Source organism: Ochlerotatus camptorhynchus, unplaced genomic scaffold, assembly GCF_037179485.1.
Source record: "Ochlerotatus camptorhynchus isolate MF236.1 unplaced genomic scaffold, CSIRO-AGI_Acam_v1.1 ptg000107l, whole genome shotgun sequence".
Classification (NCBI taxonomy): Eukaryota; Metazoa; Arthropoda; class Insecta; order Diptera; family Culicidae; genus Ochlerotatus; species Ochlerotatus camptorhynchus.
In genome coordinates this window covers 1,973,105-1,986,165 of record NW_027040597.1, presented here as the reverse complement: position 1 = coordinate 1,986,165, position 13,061 = coordinate 1,973,105, and the positions used below count along the sequence as shown (strand labels likewise).

The following is a 13,061-nucleotide window of genomic DNA, read 5'->3' as shown; positions in this document are numbered from 1 at the left end:
GGTTCGTGCGTTTGTCAACAACCGCGCCAACCACTATCAACTAACTAATTGTCGCTGACATGCGTCCGCTCATAAATCCAAAAATACCCGAAAGTTGATTCAGTAAATATTCGAACCACCCACCCACCGCAAATAGACTTGTGACTCAATTAAGTTACAATCTCCGTTTCCGAAATAACCCTGGTGTAGGAAGATGCGCGATGAATCAGTCATTCAGAAAAAAAATGCACCCCCAAATTAAGTGAGAACTAAAGTGACCCCAAGTGTTAAAAAAGAAGAGTGTCATGTTCTGTCCGAGCAACGAAACCCTGCAGAACCTAACGGAGAAGACCAAACTGTTGGCGCAGAAATGTTCCCAGCAGATCCGGGTGGCTTCGGCGACGTACGGTTCCGAACAGCCGGAACCGGACCTAGCGGCTCCTGCGACGGCAGCCACCGGTGCTGGTTCTTTGCCACCACCGCCGCCCAGTCCGGTCAAGGAGGGAACGAAAAGCCTCCGTTGCCTGTGCCCGTGCAAGGGGACCATCAGTAAGATCATCGCCAAGAAGGTGGGAATCGTGGTGGCGGGGAAGGATCACCACCATCAGCAGACGACGCTACCGCGGGCCGGTACCTCCAATACCCGGTGGTACGTGAAGGTAATACAGATGGCAAACTGGCACAATGTTGATCGGTTTTATGGGACTCCGTTTGTGCTTATTTGTTTGATTCCGCTGTGGGAGCTGCGGCTGCGGCCAACCCAGGTGTGAATCAGCATTGCGTTCGCTGTATCTACCTACATTAGGGTGGGTCAGGTTTGTATGGTGGATCACAACCCCCCGTTCCTCACAGCCCTTCCGATGTGTAGTGAGGTCCTTGAGGTTTCACATTTGAACAAATTTGGTTACGATCAGGATTTGCGACAGAATTTTAAATTGTGTATGGGAAAATGTATGGGAAACAAAATGAACCTATTCATTTGCATGCCAAAATTTAAGTTTAACTCAAACTTTACTAAATCGTGGAAATGAATTGCAAATACTATGCCGAACAACTTGGTCGAAGACTGCAAATCAATTAGAGTTCTTTGAAAAAAGTTATTGCAGTTATTTGCAAATTTGAGCAATATTTTGGATTTTTGGTAAGTAAATGATTAGGATCGTTCCGTTTCCCAAACATTTTGGCATACATAATTTTAAATTCTCCCGCAAATCGAGATTAGAACCAAATTCGTTCAAATTTTGCACAACGCGGTGCGGAGCAGTGGTTTGCAAAGTTGACCCACCCTAACCTACATGTCGACCGACGCGACGGGCTGTAGTGTTGTAGAGTTGCGATGCGCGCCATTCGTTCGGCTGGAATGATTGATAGCGGCGTGTGTTGGGTTTCTGAGTGTTCTAGATTCCGCGGTGTGGTTTGTTTGTATAAATATAAACTCGGATGTGAGCCGAGCATCGTGCCGCGGAATTGTGTATATTTGATTGTATGTTTTAGAATGACAACGGATTGGTGCAGCAGAGTCATACAGAGCTACGTAGAGTATGCATTTTTTTTATTTAAATGTGCATCTGCATCGCAGCGGACAAAAATCGACTTATGCACATTGAATTGGAAAAGTTCATCAGCAATTTGTGTCATATCGTATTATTTTCAAATCGATTGTTTGGCTGGTTTTGCGGATTCCGTGCGTGCCGGTGCACTTTGAGGTGTTTTATTTATTTGCAGTTGTACGCATTAGTGCACCAAGTGGCCCCGTTTAGGGCAAATCTAGAGGAAATTTTCAATTCGTCGTAATAGCTGTCGAGTTCCATGCCAACTGACGAATCGATTTGATTTCCATTCAACTTCGCCTTATTGTTCACTAGGGGAAATTAACCAAGTTTGTTCCTTGGGGAACTTAGTCATTTTGACACTCGCCTAATTTTTCAAAATGTCGTATTCGATTTCAACAATTAATTCCAGAGCAAATTTTCATTATGTCGAAAGTAACATTCGCAGAGTTTTAATCATACATAGCAGATTACTAGCTTTCGTGCTAAAAAATACTGGTTTCTGAGTCAAAAGCTATTATACGGCGTTTGGTGGCCCCCTAATGTTGCTAAAGTCAAAGTGTATTTACCAGGATATTCTGGAGAATTATCAATCACGTCTCCTTACGTGCAGCCAATTCATCATTTCAGGACCACCGAAATCATCCTAGCAACAAACAGTTCGATTTATTCACTTTAATAATGAGAAAGCGAAACGACAAACGTACACTTTTCACGGGTTTCTCTGCGCTGTTACTTAAGACAAACGGCATCTTCATAGAAATCGGATGACTTAAGTAACATCGAAAAATATTTTGATCCGTAGGTGATTACGTCAAAAAGTAATTTGACTGGTAAATAAATTTTAAAATGGGATGTGATCGTATATTCGGACAGTATATAGTGTAGTAGCAAGAGCATCGATTGACACTGATAGCTCGACTTTGTTTACCTTTGTTACTTTCGATTTAATGAAAATTTGCTCTTGAATTATGTGGAATTAAATGGAAGATAACCTTTTTTGCTATTTCATCTTTTTCAGCGCTCATTTGATTTCAGAACTGTTTTGGCATTTTCAGGCCATTTTGGAAAGTCTTTGTCGTTTCTGCTTTGTTTGGGCCATTTTTGGGTATTTTGACGATTCAAGATTCTTCCAACCCGTTTTTTGGTCTTATACATAATCACGATGGTGTTTCATTGTGATGTCTGTGTTTGGGAAACAATCACAAAATGAAATTTTGATTGCCTTTCTTTTTGCACAAGTCGGTAAGCTACACAGACTCCTCCCAACATGAGTAGTTTGCTATCAAGTAGCGACACTGGCTCCTCTCCTTTTGCGTAGTTTGCCAATGTAAACACCTTGCAAGCAAACGGCAATTAACGAGTTATTAACGAAACAGAAAGTCGATCAAAATTACAAGCACCCCTGCTTGCAAGTTTGGTTACAATATTACAACTCTGGGAAGCATCTTGTGTGGTCGTTGGGGGCACGTAGTTCTGAATATGGGCTTCGTGGTCGTGCGGTTAGCGGCGTCACCCGTCGTTTAGGCGTATTGTGTGTGCCACGAAGTGAGGTTTCGATTCCCGCTCCAGCCAGTGGAACTTTTCGTAAAAATGAAATTTCCCTACTTGTCCATTGGGTGTTGTGTGTTGTCCTTTGTCTTATTTTAAGTGTTCAGTCTGTGCAACCGCTAGTTGAAGACGGTATCAATTGTCTATTTAAAAAAAAACAGGCACGGATAAATTCTGTTCCAACTATTTACTATAATAAACTTGGTGCCCTGAAAAGGGGCGTTTTGTTGCCAAAGTTGGTTATGATTTAACCTCCGAAACCATACAGAATAGGACCCTACCGCTTCAAAGCGTAGACGACATCCATGGCCGCTTACGCTTGGCGTAATTGGCTTGATAATACCCTGGATGTTATCACGAAGAACCTTGCGATGACGCTTGGCGCCTTCTTTACCAAGAACTTTTTCTCCTTTGCCATGACCAGTCATTGTTGCTTGTTAGGTAGAAGAGTGGACTACCTAACCTGCCACCTTAGTACTGCTGCTATTGCTGCTTCTGCTGCATGCTCACCACGCCGTCTGAAGCGAAATTGAGTTGAGGCTAGACAGCAGCGCTCTTTTATATCTTTACAGGTTAATGGGGTGTTTACACTTATGCTATTTCACTAGCGTTAATGAGCTAACTGGTATCGAAAAAGCTCCCTAGCATAATGTAAACAGGGCATCAGTGTCTACCATCATGAGATTTCAGGAGCAATTGAAACTCGTGCTAGTTGACGAGTAAACTAGCGCGAGCAAATCCGCACAGATGTAAACAACCTATAAAGCAGAATGATGTGCAACGAAGTGATACTTGATTATGGCGACTGGGTTTGGGAAGAACGTTTATTTCATGAAAACAGTGATAAAATTATCACTTTTTTTTTGAACATTGGACAATACTTAACACTTTTTCAATAGTTTCTTGTTAAAAATAAACAGTCGGAAGCATTGCTTACAAATATTTCCGATCGATTGGTGATAAAATTATTGAAATTGGTCCTGGGACAGCTCAGTTATTAACGTTCAAAATCTTTCATAATTTTGTTACATGTTCCATTTTCGGTTTTCTCAAAGTGTACACAGTGTAGAAATCACAGACGTAGTCCTACGTCAAAATGCTATCTGAAAATTTTGGAACATTCCTGAAGTTCACGGAACTCCCTTAAATTTCCTGCAATTAGTTAATGGAACAGCTCAGAAGTTCTCTAATCTTCCATAAAGTACTCACAACTCAGAACATTCCATTCCATGAAACTGCCTGAAAAGCTCTAAACTTCCCTGAAGAACTTGGAACTTCGTTGAATTGTTCGGAAATTGCTTGATTTTCTCAAAGCTTACTGTAATGGTCCTGCTATTTCCCTGAAACAAAATTAACAGTTCTGAGATTCTCTGGGGTCGTCTCTGATGTTCTTGAAGCTATTTTGAAGCTCTCGAAATTTTTCTGAGGTTCTCGGTTCTGCCCTGAAATAAATGGAACTGTGATAAACATATTTAAACTAAAGTTAAACTTCCAATTTCTATGTAATCAGGTGTTTTTCGGGTGACTTCCATGAAATTCCTGGAACTTCGTAAAGTTCTGCGAAATTTCTTCGCATTTCTGAATTTTATGGAACTGCACTGAACCTATCGCAAGCAACCATTAAAGATATTAAATCTTATACGTAGTTCTGGACTGTCATGAAGTTACCGAAACTATCCTTAGATTTTTTTAAAAATCTTTAGTTTAGAGATTTTTAGCCTAAGGCTAGTTCATCTCTGCCTTAGATTTATTGAAAATCTTAAATTTACATAAATTCACAGAACTTCTTTAAGATTCTCGATTTTTTTTATGCTAATGGAACTAAGGTTGAAGTTTTCTGAACTCTGTAAAGCTCTTTTTCTGAAGTTAAGCAAACGGTCCAGAAGTTCGCAGAGCTTTGCCAAAGCGCTCTGACCTTTCCTGAAGTTCTTTAAACTAACCTGAAGTTTTCTGGAGTTTCTTGAAGTTCGTGTAATGCTTCTGAAATCAGCTTTATTTATTTCTTTCTAGGCTAAACAAGGGGCGCCCACGCCCCATCATTTCAGTACCAACAGATAACATGGAATCGTACAGATATATTTGCTTGAACTAAGTCCTAAACATATAAAACGATATTTATGATACCATAATTAACTTTATTTAAATACAGAAAACAGAAACCGTCAGGAAGCTAAAAGTGCATTATGAAACAGATTTTAAAATGCGTGTCGATGTATGTTGACATGGCTGGTTCTCAGCAATGCAATGACCAATCGTTATGATTCAGCCACCAATCGAAAGATATGGCTATCTAATTTTATTTTGAATAAATAGAAACTCAATTGGACCTGTGTGGTTGGCCAGCCGGAACGGGAAAACCCGGAAAAGTCCCGAGAAAAATGCGTGTCGATTCATGTTGACATGACTGGCTCTCGGCAATTTGGAGCCACTACTTGAAAGGTATGACCATCTACTTTCAAACGGAACAGACAAGGAACCGATTGGAGTTGCGGGTGGCCAATCGGAACAATAAAACCCGTGAAATGTGGCTCTGTGGAAATTCGAAATCGAAAAATGGTCAATTCCTGAAACGAGTCCTTGAGATCCACGATTTTGTCTAAATTTCATACAATCTAATGGGGGTGCCAAGGGGGCCATGCCCTCTCCAGAATTATCTAGCCCCCCCCACCCAGACATTTTATAACTCACCGGTATTTTGTAAAGCTTGTCAAGTTCGATGTTAATATTTAACAGTGATCAATCAAATTGGATCACAACCAACGATTTGTTTTAAAGCCCATAATTTTAAATACTTTACTTATGTTCTGGACTTGAAGAAACAAATTTGAGAAATTATATTATATCGATATTTAATCGATGACAAAATAAGACGTCTTCAGGCTCTACAAATTGGCAATGAGCCCCGGGATTTGTCTTTAACTTCTGGGAACTTCGTAAAACGTAGAGGACTTCTTAGAAGTTCACGAAACATTGTAGAAATTAAGGAAACGTAGTATAACTTCTGAGAACTTCATAGATGTTTACATAAATTGGAAAAGTTCTGAAAACTGCGTAGAAGTGGAAAATTTATTTAAGTTTGAGGAGCTTCGAAAAAGTTAAGGGAGCATTATTTTACTTCAGGGAAGCTCATTATTGATCGGGAACCTCTATATAATTTAGGGCACTTTTTTGAAGACTCATGGAATCGGAATAGTTGTGAAAATTACGTACAGATTCGTGAAAATTTCGTTCTTGGAACTTCGCTGAAAATCAAAGAGAAACGTAAAAGTGTAGCACACTTTGTACAAGTCTTGCGAATTTCGTAGCATTTTGAGAAGCTTCATTAAACTTCATGTAAGAGTAAGGAATTTTGAAAAACTTTAGACAATTTTGTAGAAGATCTTAAAATAGTTCCATAAACTTTTTAGAACTTTATTGTAGTTTGTGAGAGATCGTACTTCAAAAAACGTTCCATAAACTTCTTGGAGGTTTTGGGTACTTGGTTAAATTTCAAGGAACCTCTCAAATGTTCAAGAATATTTTTAGATGATAATTGACTTTCCAGAAATGCAAAGATGTCCAGAGATCTTCGTAGAATTACGAGAGTTGGAAAAAATATGAAATTTGGAATAAGTTCAGGGAACTTAGTAGAAGTCGAGGCAATTTTGTTAAATTAAGGGAGTTTGTAGACTTTCAGGAAACGTTGCATAAGTTTCTGGATATTTTTCCTGGCATCCATCCTGGAAAGCAGGAAATCGTCAAAAGATCACCATAAAGACGAAGATTTTAGTAAAGTTATCTGCTATATCCTAAGACTTTAGGTTGATCAAGTTCTGAGGATCTTCAACTATTTGAAAAATTCAATATTCTTTCAAGGCTGAAGGTTGTTCAGGAAGTATTCAAAAGTTTTTCAGCTAATTGAATGTGCTGAAATCTTGAATGATGAATCAAGATTTTATATAGAGAAGACCCGTGCCTTGACGCCCTCCAGCAACTAAATTCCGGGCATATTTTTCTACGAAGAGATGGAAATTTCTACATACACCCAATATGTATAAACAATTTTTTTCCATGAAACTTATGCCCGGAATTCAGCTGCAGGATAGCTTGAATAAATAAATCCGTGCAACGTGGGTAACGTCACTAGAACTATTCCATAGCCACAGTTCTTTTTTGGCTGTAGATTTGAAGACATACTTCAATTCTCCTCATCCATTAATGTATGAGTTAGGTAAAGAAGTGTCCGTTTGACTAGTACTGTCGCATTAATGGCCCTTCGCTCATTTTCAACTTCTATTCAATTTTCATGCTGCCGTACTCTAGCGGAACTATCAACCTACTCTCTTCAGACCTTTCTCTAGCTAATAGATTATCACACTAAAGCTTCATGTTAGATAGTATTTCCAACCAACTCTGTATTTTTTGATTAAATAAATTAAAAACACTGAACAAGCTCTTACCCGTATAAAGTACGTGTAAATAATAAATTGGTAAGGAATGGGTTTAACCAAAACTAGCTTCATTTAAAATTAAAAAAAAAAAAACATCTTAAATATATTCAATTAGTATCTAGTTACAAACAGGGACAAAATTATTCAAGTTTCAAGTTCATGCCTTTCGATTAGAATTAAAGTTAAATCTTGTTTTTATATATAACTCCAAATGGTAGTTAGTCCGATGCATCGAATGAAAAATTGTTCTGGTTAAATGCTTTTCAAATATCAGAATTATGAATTTCGAAATCCGGTATCTTAAAAACTTTATGAAATTAAATTTTCATTTTCTTAAAGTTCAATATGCCAAAATTTAATAGATCTGGACGCTATTAACAAACGATCATTGCTGGATCAAAATTAGTAAGCTTTTAAGCTCGCCCAATCGAGGAAATAAATATAATAAAATGTATTGTTTCACCATAAAAATAATCAACGGCGCCGGTGGTGTAGTGGTAAGCGTGATTACCTCTCACCCCAGCAGGCCTGGGTTCAATCCCAGTGGGCGCCGCCGGGATGTTCTGAGGCATAACATCTCTGATCACGCCTTCCTTCGGATGGGAAGTATGTTGATGGGTCGATAGGTAGGGTCCAGGTGTGGGAGCTGCCTTCCTGGCACGTCGGTAGCATTGGTGCTCAGCACGGAAAACAAGATCGACGGAAAAAACAAACCAAAGGAAAAAAAAAACCCTAAAATAATAGTAAGCTTCAATATCATATTATTGGTCACCGAAAAAATTGACCCAAGAAACAAGTTGTTTTGATGCAATTTGATTGAAAGGCATCTTCGCGAGTTAAGCTAAATAAAAATAAATGACACAGGCCCCTCTTAGGCCTCCTCTAGATACATTTTCTAGCTATGCCAATGACCATCACCATATCGATTTTGCAACCAAGTGGCCAGAATACTATCCTCTGGATATCCGGAATCACTGGGAAAATAGTTAAATCCTGAAAGTAAACCTAGAGATCCGCGATTTTTTCTAACTTACATTTCTAACTAACATAGATATTAGCAAAGAGGAAATATGACATTAACATAAAGATTCTGCTATCAGGTGGACAGAATACGGTCCTCTGGATATCCGGAATCACCAGGAAAATAGTCAATTCTTAAAAGTAGACCTGGAGATCCGTGCTTTTTTAGAAAATGTGAAGAACCCTTAGTTGAGAAGATATATATCAGTGCCATATTGATTTGGTCCCACAGTGTTTATTGAACGCCCTTCTGGATATCCGGATTCACCGGGAGAATGGTCAATTCTTAAAAGTAGTCCTAGAGCTACGCGATTTTTTCTAAATTGCAAAAATCATGATCAAATCGATTCTGCAACCAAGTGGCCAGAAAATGATCCTCTGGATATACTGAAACACCGGGAAATTCAAGAAAGAAGACCTAGAGATTCGCGATTTTTTCCATATTTCATACAAACATGAGCATAGAGGAAATATGCCATAATCATATCTAGGCTGCTTCTGAGTGACTAGAAAAAGGTCCTCTGGATATCCGAAAGCACTGGAATCAAGGTCATGATTTTTTAGAAATTATGAAGATCCCTCAGATCGCTCTATATTGATTCAATCCCCCGGTGGCCATAAAACGCTCTTCTGGATATCCGGATTAACTGGGAAATTGTTTATTTTCCTAACTAGTAACTCTATCCGATAGAATTGGTGGCTTACATGGATTGACGTTGAACTACGAGAAATTTACGAAAGAAACCATTGTTTACGTTTTCGACATTGGTCCTTGTGAACGCTCAGTGTCGATATCATGAAAATTTTATTTTGACAGATCGATGGCCAACTATACCAGTTATACCACTGAGGCAACACAAAAAAAGGAGTCATCTTTTAGTCAGTTATTTTGCATGGAGTTCCACATATATGTTATGTGCTTAATATTTGCTGCTGCAGGCTCTAAGCATAACAGATAGGTGATTTTTTTCTGGAGAACGTTCTAATGGACGATCAAATCTGTTTCCGTAGGATGACTAACCTTTCCCTGGTGCTTGAGTACTTGGCGTTGAGGATGTCTACAAGTAGCGGAAAATGAATTCGCGTATCTGCCAAAAAAATAAACAATTCTAACGAAATTAACGTCGCATTTTCAGGAGTATAAATATCAGATACCAGAATGCATACAATAATAAAACCGCTTGTCCATGTTTGCTGCAACGCAACAAATATAAAGAAGAGAATTTCTTGCATGAAATCGCAATAATGCCCGAGATTTACTCCCTAGAAAATTTCAAACGACAGTGAAAGCCAGCCATCCTGCCGTTGATTTGTGGACACTATATCGTATCACCTTGGAAGGAAATTGCTCGACCCACTCCAAAATTTCTTCTCTCGTACTTATTTTTGTCCGAACCAGCTACTAGAATATAGTCGACATACCACAGGATGAACGCAATAAAACGATATTGGTGAGCAGGACGTATAGACACGGATCTGTCTTGGGAGCTACCCAAGCTATTTAGTTTATCCAAGATTTGTTAGTTCCGATATAGATTACGTTTTGTTTGAATAGATATACACACTTAGAAATAACTAATTTTAGACGTGATGGAATCCATCTTTGACATAAAGGATCAGGATCATGTAAAATTAAGTGCTCCGAGACTGAAAAGCTAGTTACTCGACGAAAAGTACGTTTGATTGCGTTGAATTACGCGTCTTTTATGTCTCAATTTTATGTCAAAATTGACGCTCGTATATGTCAGTCTTAGAGCACCTAAATTTACATGTTTTTTTTCTAAGTGTGTACCTCCTGATCCGGTTTCAAGATGGAAGATGAATAGGCGGTCAAGTAATCACGGTCCGCTAGAGTTGGTGGTTTATTTTCGTTAATGCTCACGAAAAGTTCACTATTTTGCCAAAACAAACAACAATTATGGACAGATTTGGAAAGATTTGGACCTGTTTCTTACGACCGAAAGGTGTATGCTGGTCAGAAAGGCCTTGCCAAATTTATTTCCTACGCAAGTGATCAACCTTTGATGTGAATTTCGCGAATAAAGACGAGGAGGATTGATTGTAGCAAATCTTGACATATACAATCGTCATAGCTCATTTTAGTAAACTAACTAACAGTCTAACATTGAACACTTCTCCCTTGTGTGTCACCTTTGTATTGTAGCAAGAACGCTATTCATGTATTAAGTTATTTATTTAGTGTGTTGTTTATTTGTACATAATTCATATATATGCATTTTACTCATTTAATCAAATTGCATGAAGCTACGTTTTTTACAATTAAATCATAAATGTGATTCCCGCCAAGGAATGTCCACTCATGTAGAGTTACACTTGCCATACAACAAGCAATGAGTTCCCAAGACGTTCAGCCTTTACCGACTGAGCTAAGGGAGGTCCCGAATACGCTACCTGTTCGTTAAAGTCCGGGGTTCGAATCCGAACCGTGCTCTCTTATAAAAGAGTAACCGAAATTAGATTTGAGCAAGATAGTAGGGTAGACAACTGCTTCGGCCTAATCGCCCAGTTTTGGCCTATCGAGCAGAAAATTTCAGATAAATCCATGATTTAAGAGCTAACAAGTCGATTATGCGTTTGGTACGATACTTTAGTTAATAAGCTACGGAACGAAGTTAATGAGAACGTGTGATATGAAGGTGATATGCCCCCTTTATTCCAAAAAAACAAAAGAAGCGCTCCGACCGAATCAATTTTAATCTTCATCCGATAGGCCGAAGTGATTTCATTGGCGTTTCAATGGCGTGTCAATGCGTTAGGCCGAGTTTAGAATCCGTAGGCCGAGTTTGGCGTCAAGAAGCAATGTTAGACTCTTGACAATATCTCGACGATTGGTTTCTCTTTATTAAATCTTACGGTATATACGGAAAGGTAAATAAATTTGGAAGTCATCAGTAATAATAACATTCCGTTTGGTTCTAAACTGCACGAGATTAAAAAAGACTAAGTGCGGGTTGTACTTAATAGGCCGGAAATGGGGTAGTTAACCCTACATTAAACTACCCGTTTTCAGAGAAAGATGATGAGTGTTGTTGTTTGAAAGGTCGTTGAATTACTTCGGTAATTTGACGTACTTCCGGCCACGATGACCGTCGAAGTCACACCTATCTGACGGTTTCTGGAACTTCTACTCGTTCACTTTGACTTGAACTGTGGAAGAGGCGGGAGTGCGAATAGTTTGTGCCTAAGCGTACTTATCGTCGCGGTGTGCTTTTTCGTGGTATGTGAAGTTAAAAATGTGAGAAGTCTAAAAGACTGAATTTAATGCTACGTTTCTCGTTCCTTTCCGTTACCTGTAGAGTTCGAACGTTAGCTCAATAGTTACGTGCGGTCAACTTTTTGTGTGAGCAAAGTGTGTAAAAAGGTAAAGTAAATAATGTCTTTTGTGTGGAGATTTTATGGTAACGTGTCGAACAGCCGTTCGACGGCTTTTTGTACAGGATCGTTGTAACCGTTCACGAATTTTCGTTGAGGTTTTCGTAAAACTCAGTGGCTTAAGCGCCACTCTCAATTAGGAGAGACCACTGGTCATGTTCGAATTTTGCCCGATTTATGAGACCTTATCTCAGAGAACCTCTTGAACGGTTTCCGATTACTAATGGCACAACTAGCTTTAATATCAAAAGTAAAACGCCAAGTCCTGTAGAACCGCAGATATTATCGGAACGAAAGAATTACTCTGACTTACCCAGAACATGAACGAAACGGAAAGAGAAAGAAGGAATTCTTACTCAACTGAGCGGTAATCGAAGGAAAAACTGAACGTAAGATAGCGAGTGTCTTTTATTCCAGGGAAAAAACATTCTAAAGCATAAAAAGCTAATCTTCAATTTTCATTAAACACTATTATTGAGTTCGTTTATTCGGGTTGGACTTCTGGATGAGTGTACGGAAACAGAGCAAATCATGGCCATGAATAAAAACATGCTCTAACATACCTGCGCAGGTTTTTCAACGCGAAGAACGACGGCTCGATGATGGCTGACGGTTGGGACTCGACGACTCGATGATGGCGACGGAAGGCGACCTTCCAGTTAGCGTGGCGATGGCGGCGAGGCGTGATGGCGCCGTACATGAGCTGCAGTATGGCGAGCAGCAATGAAGGTGACCCGTGCGCAGTATGGCCGAACTAGAGTTGTGGAGAGAGTGGCGGCTGGACGGAAGGCTTCCGATTTAATACGTCGAGAGCTGAGCATCGACCGTAGTCGTGCTTTCCCGGGAGATTCGCCCCTCAGAGAAAAGAGGGCCAACTTACCGCCGCACGGCTTCGCGTACTAAGCTTCCGCTATGACCGCCCGGGATGGAATGAAACCCACCCTTCTCCTTGGATTGAATCCGGACCGTAGTACGCTCTTGGCTACGCACTCAAACGGTCCACGCTCTCGGAAAGAATGGTCCACAAGGGGTTGTAGCGGAAAGGGGTTGTAGCGGAAAAAGGACCTCGTCGACGGTTGATTTGCGACCGTCGGAAAAGTTTCGCTCCGTGGAATAGCGAACTTCACTCTTCTCCGTT

At 39.7% G+C, this 13,061-nt stretch overlaps 1 protein-coding gene across 5 annotated transcripts in view; it reads left to right on the top strand.

The window, feature by feature from the left end:
• The window catches only part of Rgl (Ral guanine nucleotide dissociation stimulator-like), a 173,948-nt gene that overhangs the window by 133,862 nt on the left and 27,025 nt on the right, over nt 1–13,061 (top strand). For 3 of the 5 annotated variants that reach the window (XM_065219619.1, XM_065219618.1, XM_065219617.1), the window contains exon 2: nt 190–638. The exons of the other annotated variants lie outside the window; for them this stretch is intronic. In XM_065219619.1, coding sequence (XP_065075691.1) covers nt 285–638 — 354 coding nt within the window. In that variant the 5' untranslated portion in view covers nt 190–284. The remainder of the gene's footprint in view (nt 1–189; nt 639–13,061) is intronic. 5 annotated transcript variants of the gene reach the window in all.